The 13,245-nt window shown below is 34.2% G+C and overlaps 1 protein-coding gene across 1 annotated transcript in view; it reads right to left on the bottom strand.

Moving 5' to 3' along the window:
• LRP1B (LDL receptor related protein 1B) overlaps nucleotides 1-13,245 on the bottom strand; it is a gene marked incomplete at both ends in the record, with an annotated part of 709,648 nt that overhangs the window by 161,706 nt on the left and 534,697 nt on the right. Inside the window, 6 exons of the mRNA XM_084264363.1 lie at nucleotides 2,260-2,631; nucleotides 5,699-5,823; nucleotides 6,116-6,267; nucleotides 6,420-6,546; nucleotides 11,487-11,616; nucleotides 12,021-12,155. Of these exons, the coding sequence (XP_084120489.1) occupies nucleotides 2,260-2,631; nucleotides 5,699-5,823; nucleotides 6,116-6,267; nucleotides 6,420-6,546; nucleotides 11,487-11,616; nucleotides 12,021-12,155 (1,041 nt within the window). The remainder of the gene's footprint in view (nucleotides 1-2,259; nucleotides 2,632-5,698; nucleotides 5,824-6,115; nucleotides 6,268-6,419; nucleotides 6,547-11,486; nucleotides 11,617-12,020; nucleotides 12,156-13,245) is intronic.

Here is a 13,245-nt window from a genome sequence, read left to right as displayed (position 1 = left end):
TTTCATTATATCAAGCAGCCTCATGAACCGTTTCCTGTTTACAGTGAGAGAAAACTATGTGCAGACTGTGGAAATGAAGGATATGTAGTACAAACATACTAGTTCAAAGTGAATGATGCAAAGAAAAGGGGTTTAAAATCCATGAAGGAGAAGAATAAACTAGCATATACTGGGATATGTTATGCCCTCTCATTTACAATGAAAAAACAATTGAAGCATTTCTAGGAAACAAACACCAGAGTTCAGAAATACATCCCAAGCATACAGAGTAAATTTTTTTGCACGGGTACAACATTTCATTTGACATCCAATTATTCAGAGTGCTGACTCTGCTAATGAAAAATTAAATCAGGCATATTAAGATTACGAGTAGAAACACCACCTAACAATTTTTTAAAACTATAATTCTCAACTATGCTTTATGGAACGTCTTCAGCTCGTGTATAACAACCGATTATAAAGTAATGAGGAACACTTTATTGGGTTTTTTTCTTAAAATAAAGAAAAGATTTGTATCTGCATTGGTGTTTCACCAGTTTCTTTCTCCTCTTGGTCTGCTTTAAATGTAAATTTTTGCAGTGGCTTTTCATGTAATACTTTCAATGTTTTCCTATAACACCACAGTTAAAATATTCCTTTACGTCACCTTTGTACATACCTGTGAGCTGTTCCTGTCTCTCATACGGTTAAACTCAGCCCTAAATCTCTACGTTTTAATGCTTTCCTGTGAATAATGAGAGCATCCTGACAACATTACTTAGTTTCTCTTTACCGTATCTTACCACAGATGCTATTAATTCCTCTAAAACATGCACACATAAAACCTCAAAGTTAGGCCTTGTATTTGAAAAATGCTTTCCCATTCATTAGCATCAACAGTTTTCATGACCATGAATACCTTCCCGGAAGCACAGTGCAGGGGTACATAATGATACAATTATCTAATGTCAGATGTGGAATAATATTTCATCAGTTTGCAGCTGTTTAACTTACTTCTCTTCTAAAAATACTTCCATTAACATACAGTAGCGAAGGGCAATACGATCCACATCACCATTTTTCCTAATCACTTTCTATGGTCTCGTTATTAAACTGTTTGACCCAAACCAATAGCTAAAATGTAGCAACGCCGTAGGCAACAACAGAATATATGACATCAGAAATTCAGATGGGAGCAAAAGCTATATAACACTTCAGACATTTTTTAAAATGGCTACCAAATTGAACAGTAGCCTCCAAAACAATTGGACACTACTCAAAAAAGACAAGGGAGAGAAGAAACTCCGTAAATATATGCATCTGAAACCTGAATACAGATGAATAAGGCTCATTGCATATTTGAGAATAATTAAATAGGAACAGAAATGAATAACAGCATGTTTGTAGAATTTAGATTATTATACAATGGATTTTAAATGTTTAGCACTAAGGATATATTACTTACACATCTGCATTCACATTTTCCTTTAATTCTAAATTTACCATGATAGCTTTTCATGTACACCTTGTAGAAAAGTTACATTAGACATCATCGATAAAGATTTCCATGCCAGATTGACAGGAGATTCTACTGAGACCTCAGCTGCAAAATAAATGGTGTGTCTTGCCCTGAAGATTTTGGTGATTCCTTGATAGCAGTGCTAGGCTTCAAGTATTCAGAGGCTAAAAAAATGACAAGTTTCATACAGCCCCCACTACTAGTGGTGAATGAAGGCAAAGCCACTGCTAAGAGTGACAACTTTGTGGTTTGGAATGTGCCTTCAATTATCACCGAGCACTAGTCACTTTTCTTGGGCTCACTACAAGAAGGGTGAGTCAACTGGAGGCACAGATCCAGGTTGTAGTATTTTACACTAAAGAACAGTTAGTCAGCAGAGGTATCTTAGAGTATTTCAGCCCAATAACTAGTAAACCAAAAAAACCCAATAGATTTGTCAGGTAAAGTGACTTCTTTCACTTCCAAACATTGCACAATGAAGTTTCATTTCAAAAGTAAAACTCCTTAACATCAGTAATACAAATTAAGCACTGTCATTATCACTTCTGTTTTTTATTAATAAGCTTTATGCATCAAAAGACACATAGAAAATTAATTATTTTGAAGTTATTATTCTAAAGATGTTTAAATGTATCTTATAGGCATACATGATAATAATTGTGTTATATACTTAAATATGGTAAAAGTCAAGTGATTATCAACTTTTCACTTTGAGTTTACTGAAATAAAACGTGTATTTTGGGAAATAATATTTTACTTACTTTCAATTAGCACCTTTCTGCCAGCCCAGTTGTCTTTAATAACTTGTATATTTCCAAAGTGTGCATCACTGAAGAATATGCGGTTTGTACCTCTTCCCTTCAGGCTGTAGTCAAAAGCAAGAGCTATCACATTTTTGAAGTACTCTGGATTTTCATATGGCCTTACTGGTGAATTTAAGTTGGTTTCATCTGAAAGATGGATACTTTTTAAGATTGTCCTTCCTGAGTATAACAGGTAACCTTCATGTCTCAGGCAAGTAATTCCATCTTCTGCAAGATATCCATGCGCACAAGCACACGTTCTCCGTCCATTTCCCCGATACAGACAAAGCTGATGACATCCACCATTGTTCTTGGCACAAACATTAGTACCTGTAAAAAGAAAGAAAAATAAAATCTTTTATAATATCACACTTAGCTAACTTAAATCAAATGTTATCTTATCTATTCTAAGACCTGCTCTTAAAACTGTTTCTACAATATTCACAAGTAAATCCATGGCCAAAATAGTTCAGAATCTAACTTCAACCACAAGCTAAAGACAATATTAAAGAATACAATTAATCAGTAAATATAATTAGTGTTTCTTCCAATTCACAAGAGTATATATTTTATTTATAGAGAATGATAGAATGGGTTATTCCTCCACAATCAGCTGAAGATTGTTTCAAGTGCTTTGAAAGGTTTATTTTATTTTTTTTAAAACACCTGTTACTGGCAAAACCTCAAATTTAGATACCATCAGAACACAATTCTGGTTTTAGACAATTTCTATCATAATGAAAACGTATATATTGACAGGTACAAAACTGTGTCAAATCCAGTTCCCTGTTTTTAATAAAGACGTTTCCTAACATTTTGTTCTAATTTCATTTAAAACCGACTTGAAAAACTTACTCCCTGACAAATGCATACCATTAAGAAATCATTGTCAAATTAGTTACTTCAATAACTGAAGCTATGCTTGTTGCAAGCCATATTTAAAATTGCAGTAATTGTCAATAATTAGGAGCTATTTTCCTTTTTCTTTTTTGGACTATGTATGAACTACTATTATAGTTAGTTTAGATAATTTAGTTTCTGTTTCTGACAGCACTTTCCATATAACAACTGAGATCTTTCAATATAGTCATTTTCCCATTTCTGAAAGTTTTCCACAAAGTGAAGGAGGAGAAAACATTTTAAACACACTGTTTTCAGGTAGAAAACCATAGTGATTGTCAGGGTATGTAGTGTCTGAAAGTACTGTCGACTGTATATTCTGTTACATTTCAAGCTGGAGAAACTTTTAAGAAAAAATAACAGGGGATGAGAGTTAACTCATTAAAATTAAAATAAGACACATTGAATTTTGTATTCATATGCAAAATTACATGAGACACATTCTTTTCCACTTCTGTAAAAACCATCTGGAGATTTACCTGTATGCATTTTTAAATTTGGTTTGCTTAGAGATTCCTTTCGAGTTTTATTAGGCTAGAAAAGTTAATATCTGTTTGGAAGGATGAGAGGTTGAGAAGAGAAAGGAAAATACATATGAAAAAGATCCTCAAGCTTCTAAAATTTCTCTCTGAAAACTTCAATGCTTCCACCATCTGTAAATATCTTTAAAAACGGCCAATTCTGAAACCAGTTTAGTAGTTAGGGCATGTCCTTGAACACATGTAAAACAGCACTGAAGGATAGGAATTAATTTGTGAATGGCACTGCAGGCCTGGCTCATCAGAAAGGGTAAAACAGGTGTTTGAAAAAAAAAAAAAGCATTAATCACAATAAGCACAGGTCGTTGGGGTTTTGTTTGGGGATCTTTTCCGTTTTGTTTGGGGTTTGTTCTTGGTTTATTTTAATAATAGAAGGTCAGGATACTTGCTAATTACAGTTTTTATATAGCATTAACTACATCTAGTTCAATGAACTTTAAAAAATATATAATAGTGTGATATAGAAAAAGATTCCAAAAACATTTTTCACCTGTTTTTTCCCTTTTGTCTTCCTGGCTCACTGACAGCCCTTCCCAAAGACATTAACCATTTGTACCCTAGTAAAATTTGAAAAACGTATTAAAAAATCATTCAGTTATGTTTTTCAAACTAACATCAAAAGATTTTATCCTCAGAAACAGTTTCTCCTATTCCTAATGTGATGAAGTCTTTAAAGCTATCAATGAAAATCATTACACGTAAAGAAGTGTTTTTTAATCTAATTGTTCTATTTTCCTAAGACTATAATATAAAGCAGCCCTTCCAAGCAGCAGACATTAACTATTTCTAGCCTAGTTAAGAGAAACAATAAATTTTTGTGTGGATTTTATTTTTATCCACAAGATATCATGCCCACAGTACTCAGAAATTACATGCAGAAATTCTTAGCAAAATTTATATGCATATATTTGGAAAGTAATTTTTTTTTAAATTTCCTTGAGGGGGAAGACAAGACAGTTTTTCTTATTGATTGTTAGATATTCTTTCTTTCAAAATGCAGATTTATTTTACATCTCATATTTAAAGCAGTTATTTAGGAAAGTTGTATATAAAAGAAACAGGATTGTTGGGTATGCAATGCTGTCATTAAAGCAACTTTTGAGAGCTACCAACACCAGAGATATATTTGTAGTAAAAAGTTTATCAGGTATTACAGTAACTTTTTTTTTCTTTTCTTTTTTTTGAATGCATTTACAGAAAATTTTTGTCTGGATAGCCTGGTAGCAGATTTCTCATAGACCTGTAGTCACCTTTGCTCAATGAAACAAGTTTTTCAAGGTCTCTTCAAAATCAGAATTTTAGAAGGAAAAATAGTAACTAAACTCTTAGTCAGGTAGTGAAGAATGAATTTTAACCATCAATACCTCAGATCATTGAGAATATTATATAAAAAGCCTATGATAAATAAATAAATAAATATTGGATTTGCTAAACAAATTGAATCTAAAAGAAATCTGGTTATTTACAAGGTTATTTACACACAAAAAAGGACTCAAAGTAATTTCAGAACATAAATATCTGAGACACAGAGGTTGAGAATTTCGAAATGTAAAAAAAAATCTGGTTTGCTTTCCAATAGAAATCTGAGACTGCCTGAGATCAATAGTCTCTAAAAAAGAGTTCAAGGTCCACCTCATTCCTAAGACTGATTTTTTGCTTTTAAAAAAATCCCCAAAAACAAAACAACCCCCAAAAAAACTGCAACTAAAAATCACCAAACCTGGAGAAATAGGAAGTGTTTGGGTTTTAGATTTTCTCCTTAAAATGCTGAGAAGAATTTTAGTGGATTTCGTACTCTGTGTTTTCTTTAGTACATTAATTTCAGCTTTAAAAAAGTACTTCAAGGGTAAAAAGTGGAGATAAAATCAGTTATTACTTAACTTCTGGTATGCTTTAATATACATAAAAAGCAGCAGGTGATATTAAAACAATTAATAGCATCCTTAAGAACAGCCAACCTTTCTCTCGTGCTCTATTAAAGACTTTCACTTCCTTCAGGTTTATTCCAAGGCCAGTCCTCATGGTCACAGCATCCGTGGCCTCATTCTTGTGGCCTCTTCTAATAGAGCCATTTGCATGTGCTCTGCCAAAAAAGTTGAAGATGTCTCATCAACAATCCTCAACTAACTCACACCAAACAAATGACTGAAGGGCAGCGGAGAGTTCACCTAACAGCAGGTGAAGAAACCTGTTCTCAACTATGACACTGATACGCTTCAGCTTTCAGCATCAGAAAGGCCCTTTCATTGGAAATTGCATAGGTTTCTGTGATCCATCCTACGACCTTGCTAAGGAATGGCTAATCCTACAAAGGTGAAGCACCTGGCACTGAAATAACATTTTGAGTCTCAAAATACTTATGAAAAATAAATTACCTGTCAGACCAGTAGATGTAAGCTCCAAACACCGCGACTGAAAACATATCCACATTGCTCCCTGACAGCACAATCTCCCGATTCCCTCCACTCTCAAGGTCAATTCTTTCTATCTTGTCGGTACGAGCATCACACCAATATAATTTATTTTCCTAAAGATTAATTTTAAAGGAGACATCAACAGCCTTGTCCAAGTATTTAATTAAGAGTTATTAAGATTACATCAAAGTTGAAGACCAGCTGGCTTTAAGGAAACATAACAAATACTGTACATTTTAGCATACACTGGAAGACAGGAACTAACCTCGTAGTCGATGGAAATCCCATTAGGCCATGCAATCCCCAGGCTCACAAGTACAACCTTCTCAGTCCCATCCAAGTGTGCCTTGCCTATGCAAGGAGTCTGTCCCCACTCTGTCCAAAATAAATACCTAAAATGTTGTAGAATGTACTGATTAAAATTTAGCGTCAAAATTAGAGTTGAAAATATTTTAACGCTGTCCTTCAGTTGCAAACAAACTGCACCACTACCATTACAGAGGTATTCAGAAAGCATTGTAAGGCTCAAATCTCTAAATAATTTTAAGAAATTTAAATGTATCATACTTGTTCCATAGAACACTACGTTGAGATTTTTTTTTTTTGCAAATTATATGTATGAGGTAATTCTTAAAACTCTATTTGATGAGTCAATATGCAATTCTATTCCTTAAAGAATTCAGATTTGTGCTTGGGGAAAAAAAGCAAGCTAGAAAAAAAAAATATTACTGGAAGAGCAGCTCTTGCATCTAATTACTAACAAATGTGATAACACAAGAGATGTTATGTCTAACTTTAAAATGTTTTAGATGTGAAGCAGTGAGGAGCACTGTGGGATATGGTAGAGCAGAGGGATTTCCTTTGAGAAGAAAGTATTTTTCCTCTTCTCCCTAACGTTTATTGGAAGAATCTGCATCTTACTTATCTAGTTTTATATTATGGTGTACTTACTGGCACTGTAACATCACTGTTTTGGGACAAGATGCTAGGTCAGACTTCTGCCTTGACCTCTTACTTCTCAATCTGTTGCTTTAAGGTATAGCAAAATGAGGTTCCTATACACAAAGCACTTCCTTTACCAAACAGCAACCTACAGAAAAGCTTTAAATAAATGTCTGTGTGTCTAAATATATATATATATATTTGTCTTAAAATATACTGTGAACACACACAAATATATATAACATATATATATACACACACACATACTTTTGAGCAAATCTCCTTTTAAGACAAGACAACTGAGGCCTGGCATATAACTACTTGCCCATTTTCATAGCAAGCACTCAGAAGCACACACTAAAACCCTGTTTACTATATACACTGTCCACAAAGTGAACAGAACATACAAAACATTCTCCACTGTTTTTCTCTGGGTGGAATGTATGCCTTAATCTGCTTTTAAAGATTAAAAAAAGTCTTTTCTGCATTACTAACCACCTCTACCTGCCTCTCTGGTGATATAATTATACCAATGCATTGTTAAATAGCTATATTTGATTGGTTGTGTGTCAATATATGAAATAACGACATAAAAATGGGACAGAGCAGAATATGGATCCTATAATTAGCTCAAATTGCTTCAGAAACAGTGTCCACCATCCTTTGGCCATAATTGTAGGATTTCCTGGCTTTAACAACATTAATTTCTTCTCATACTTCTTGCCATAACAAACTAATATGAATACTATGAAACTTACACTACATTAGGAAATTGAACCGCTACATTAACTAAATTAAAAAGATCTTTTCAAAATGTTAAAAGGCAGTATGAACTAGCTGAATATCAACAATCACTGCTTAAGTTTAATACAACTTTAACTAGTTTACTAACAGCACCTGTAAATAGTGCTGAACTTGCTTTCAAGGACCTTTTCAGATGCTTTTTGTTTTTAACACAGGATATCAGCTATACGTTGACTACAGAAAGACAGGCATTCAATATACCTGAAATAAACAGTCTGTGCTCTTTCCTTAGAGTAGTTATTCTGAGAATAAAATAGTTAATAATAATTAAACCCCATAATTAGTAGGTTAAATGAATCTAGAATCCTCCACAGAAAATCCTGAATAGCTGCCAAAAAGCAAGGAAAGTTACTTAACCGTACTTAGAACACTAATTATTATAAATATATTGACATACAAACTTACATAAACTATTAATACAGAAAAACTTCATCTTCCCATATCTTTCCAGAAGTCTGGGAAGGACCATCTAATTTTCTGGACCTTTGTAGCTTTATATATATATTGCTTACACATTTGGTGTGTATTCCGCAATGCTCGTATAACTAGTACTCAACTTATTTCAGAGCCATCCTATATACAATTTACATAGCTGACATGGAGATACAAGTGGCAGAAGTCTGAGGCTGGCCTGAAATCAGCTTTCCAAAAAACTTGTTTAGAAAAAAAAAAATAATAATCAGAGTTTAAACTTTGCCCCCCTAACACAAATGAAATTACAAAAACATTTTTGAAGTCTAACAATTATTTTAGTATGAGCTTAACTCCATATTTCAAACACAAATCTGAGATCAATCAGAAATCTATTACTTAACTGAGAAAAAAACCCTAACAGTCAGGGAAGTGTATGTTATATGAAGAAGTTTATCTGATGAGGGACCACAACACTCCTTTGTAGGACTACACATTCTTAACTTTTCCCTTAGTAACAATAAAGGATGTTACCAACTGGCTGAATGCTGGTTGCTACATATATTGGTGTAACTGCCAGACTCATCGAGATCTAATAACTGCTATTTTCCTCTCCATTCCTATAGCTGTCAACTCGAGCTTCAAGAGGAATGAAGAATGGGAAGCCTGGGCAATGGGAGGGAGTAATACCTTTGAAAGTTTTGCCTTGTAAAGGGAAAGAGATATGACAATAACACAGAAGGTAAAAAGGCCTTTATCTTCCCACAGAAAGGTATACCTGTACTTCACTAGCAAAACACTGCAATCCTCTTGAAGAAAATTTGACTGGAGGCATCTCAAGACATCGTTTTGTGGTACAGGGTTAAGAAAAGAGATGAAACTTACCTACTTCCACAGACGAGCAACTGTTCTACCAGACACATAAAACAATTACTAATGTGTGGTCCCCACAACCTTCTATATTTTGGTAGGCCTTATAAACACATCCAAAACTAACTAAAAAATTCAACAAGATTAAAATATCTAAGGAATGTTTAACAATGAAATTAATTTGTCCAATTAGTATTTCCCTTTACTGCTTTTTGTTTCAAATGCTGTAATTCAAACTCATCAAATTCTATTTTATCCCCTTTTAATTAATATCTGTTGTTTGGTGGCATTAGATTGTTCTAAGACCTGGGAAGATGGTTCAGTGGTATCTCTAAATAGCCATTAACTTAAAAGCAGAAACTGCTTCTTTCCAAAGAATCTTGTTAATATTGTTGGCTCTTATTTCATCTGCTTCTGTGTAAATATAATTTCAGTAAACTTGAACTGTTGAGTCAGAAAGCATCATGTGAAAATACTGTCATTAAAATAAAAAATTATTCACTTTAGTAAACAAATTTTCCATCAGTAGCACTGTTAAATATTCTGTAGAGAGTTCTGCATTTACTCTTCCCTACAGCAATGGTTAAATGCTGGATCTCAGCTAAAAGCCATCTTCCTTCTCAGAATACTGCAGAAGAGTTGATTACACTTATTACCATTTCTAATTAAAAATAATGGATTTTATTTATATGCTTTATATTTTTGGAACATCTAAGCATTCTCCAGAGAAACTGCATCTGCTGCAATTAGTCCTCATAGACTACATGGGAGCTTTACCTTTGTTTCAATTCAAGGAACAGGTAAAAACCTACCTGTATACACGTACAGCAAATAGATTATACAGAAGTTGAGGAAAATTACACTGTAAATTAACTATCTATCAAAGAAGTTTGGTCTCCCCTTGTGGTCAGAAGAATTTTATCAGGCTTCTGTATATATAAATTGAAAAGTTTGTGCTTTATTTTTGGTAGTGGTGGGGTTTTTTGTTTGGTTTTGATGTTTTGGTTTTTTTTTTTTAATTTTTCTAACAGAAGAACACAGCTATTCTGGTGCATTAAGGTAAATGTAATAATTATATCAGCCAGATCCTGACTACAATCTGGAGAAGATCCTACTCTGAACAACAACATTAATCCTAAACTCTTAGCAGATACTGCCAAGAAACCAGTAGTGCTAAGTGAGCACAGTTGTAATGATTTGTGACAAAAACTATTACATTATGCAGAAAATAAAACCCGCTATTGCTTCCACCTTCACTCTTAAATACATTCAGTTACAATGCTCTAGCCTGCAAATTACACAGGTCACTCTGCCTAAATTCTCACAAAGGAAATCATGGCAAAGGTCCAAATGGCATTTTGCATCAGTGGTATCAATCTGGCCTTGGTGAGACATCAGAATTCTTTATTAGTATGGCTGCACAATCCTCTGAGCACAGAGACTGCTTTCCTCAAAACAGTGAGATACTGATTTGATTGAATCTGTGGAAAATGAGATATAGCATCATCTCTGGCTTTGGGAGCAGGTAGTTGCTCAAAAACTTCTTGAAGATTTTGATACACACCTTTCTTGCCTCTGTTTTATCAGGGTAAGTGTAGCAGTTCATCCACTGAGTCTTGCTTATATCCCTGTTCCTCAGAAAGTACATTTCATATTCCCATTTAAAAAGATGGGTATTCTTTGCAGAATTCAGCACTTGTGCTTCAAATTGGAGCTCTGCTAACAGTAGTTTTGGAGCTTGAAGGGAACTTCCTCTAATTTTTGTTAATGCTGCAGTACAGTACCTACTCTGAATGTCATTTTTGACAACCCTTACTCTCTTACCCTCATGCTTCATCTCACGTTCCTTTCAGCTACCCTGGGCAATTTCCTCGGTTGTTTTTGCAGGATGTTACCTGATGCTAGAATTTATAACTGCCAAGGATTACTCTGTTCTATGACTTCATCAAGACAGGGAGGTCTTCATTAGCTAATGTGACTCCCTTGGATTTGCGGGAAACTTAAGAACAGATTTAAACATGCTTCCCAGCAGTGTCTGAACTCCAGTTGAAAGGATTTTCTTAGTAAATTAAAACCGTTTTGCAAAGAAATTACAGTATGTCATGTATACAAAGACTCTGTGTATAATAAAATTAACAGTTCCTTCCCCCTGTGCTTATTTACAGTACAGCAGTTTCCAGTGCAATCATTTTGGACTTTATTAAAGGCTTATCTATTAGGACAAAGGCCTTGGTTTACTTATCTAAGAGCTTCAGTGCTAGCATGCAAACTTCAAAAGAAATGCAAGTAGCCATGGTTGTGTTACCCTTTCTCTGGGTGTACCGCAATAGATCTTGGCTGGTCCAAACCCTGGGATATAATTACATATCGGAATGAGCCGTTGAGCCTGGCAACTTCAATTAAGTTGAAGCCATGATCCGTCCAATATATGTTACCTAGGAAAAATACCTTGAGGTTACTGGAAGAAGAAAACACTACTTGAAGTGTTTAAATCTTACGTACATAAGTTAGGGCCTGGTGTATTTTAGCTTTTATGTATATTACATTTGTTACTTCTAGACTATTCAGCCTTCTGTTTTAAAGTATCAACTTGGATTGGCGATTGTCACCATTGAGACCATCCATCCATCCAAAAAACAGTGTCCAAGATTTTTAAATAATGATTCTCTCTACAGTAAAACGTGAAAGAACAATGGTGTTACCTTGCAAGAAAAATATCTAGACATTTGGAGTATTAGAAATGAGAGCTGAAAGCAAGCCAAGTTATTAGTCTTGTGCTGAAGATGCATGAGCGTAGTGTCAGAAATCCTGACAATTGCTGAAACAGGTTAAGACCTACCTGCTATCCAGTCCACTGCAATGCCTTCAACTCTTCCCAAACCATTTGTAACTACGTCTTCTTTCCATGTTTGGTCTCGTTTAGATCTGCTAATTTTGTTGAAACCCATGTCAGTCCAATAGATTGTATCATTTCCTATAAAATACACAGCAATGATTCTTGGATTAATTCAGTTGCTTCAGTCCAAGTAAATGTATCGGTAACTGTTAAAATTGCCAATAACTTTATTAACATCTTAGAGTAAGCAGAAGAAAGGTAGCAAAATTATAATCTTTAATTCATCACTTATTTAATTATTTTCTTAAAATTTAATTAAATCAGAATTCTAGATTTTCTATTGGTTCTTTAGCACTGCACATGTTATGCAATAGGGTCACGACAACAGATGGAAGCTACTAACACAGTTAAAAAATCACAATAAATATGGTGTGGATTTTTTTTTCCCCCTAATGGGATAAATGTTTTTAAAACATCTTTGTTTATTAATCAGAATTTCAAAACATTTAGGAGTGTGAAAAACTACAGAGTAAAACTGCCTATACAGCCTTTTCCTCCAATAATCATTCAGATTGTATTTTGTCAGTATCAAAAACTTTAACCAGAAAAAACAAGAGCGACATCTGAAAGTCATATATTAACAAAAGAATAAAAAATCCTACTCTAACAACAATTAATCTTTTATTTTAAATGTCCTGACAAACTTTCACTAGGATTTTCTGTTGATGTTTTAAAGCATTTCAGCTGTCTTCCCAGACACCCTGCTGCAGTTGGCGGGTTGTAAGGTGAAAGGGAGGGACCACTCCATAGTCCAAACCTATTTTAACTGAGTACATTTAATCTCAACAGCCAGGCTCAGAACTTGGAGTGGCCAAAGCACACACATGCACTCCCCCTATTGCCAAAAAGTGACCTTGATAAAGAGATAAGGCAAAGTGATGAAGTCCTTCAAGCAGAATTCTCTGTATTTCCACTGACAAAGCTCTGAGTTAACAACACAGCCATGCTGCAACCCACAATCTGTTTTCAAAGCCATTGCCATCTGAGTGAGGTATTTTGTCTGCTCAGGATAAATAATATTTGTTCCTTCTTTATTTTTTTTCAGACTTTATGTATCCGCTTTTAATTCCATGAGAGAGTATATATATGAAATATATATTTATGTATATCAATTGCATACATTACATATATGAACGTATATTTTATACATTTATACACACACACACAT

Source organism: Gallinula chloropus, assembly GCF_964237585.1.
Source record: "Gallinula chloropus genome assembly, chromosome: 5".
Taxonomy (NCBI): domain Eukaryota; kingdom Metazoa; phylum Chordata; class Aves; order Gruiformes; family Rallidae; genus Gallinula; species Gallinula chloropus.
This window is presented reverse-complemented; position numbering and strand designations above follow the sequence as displayed.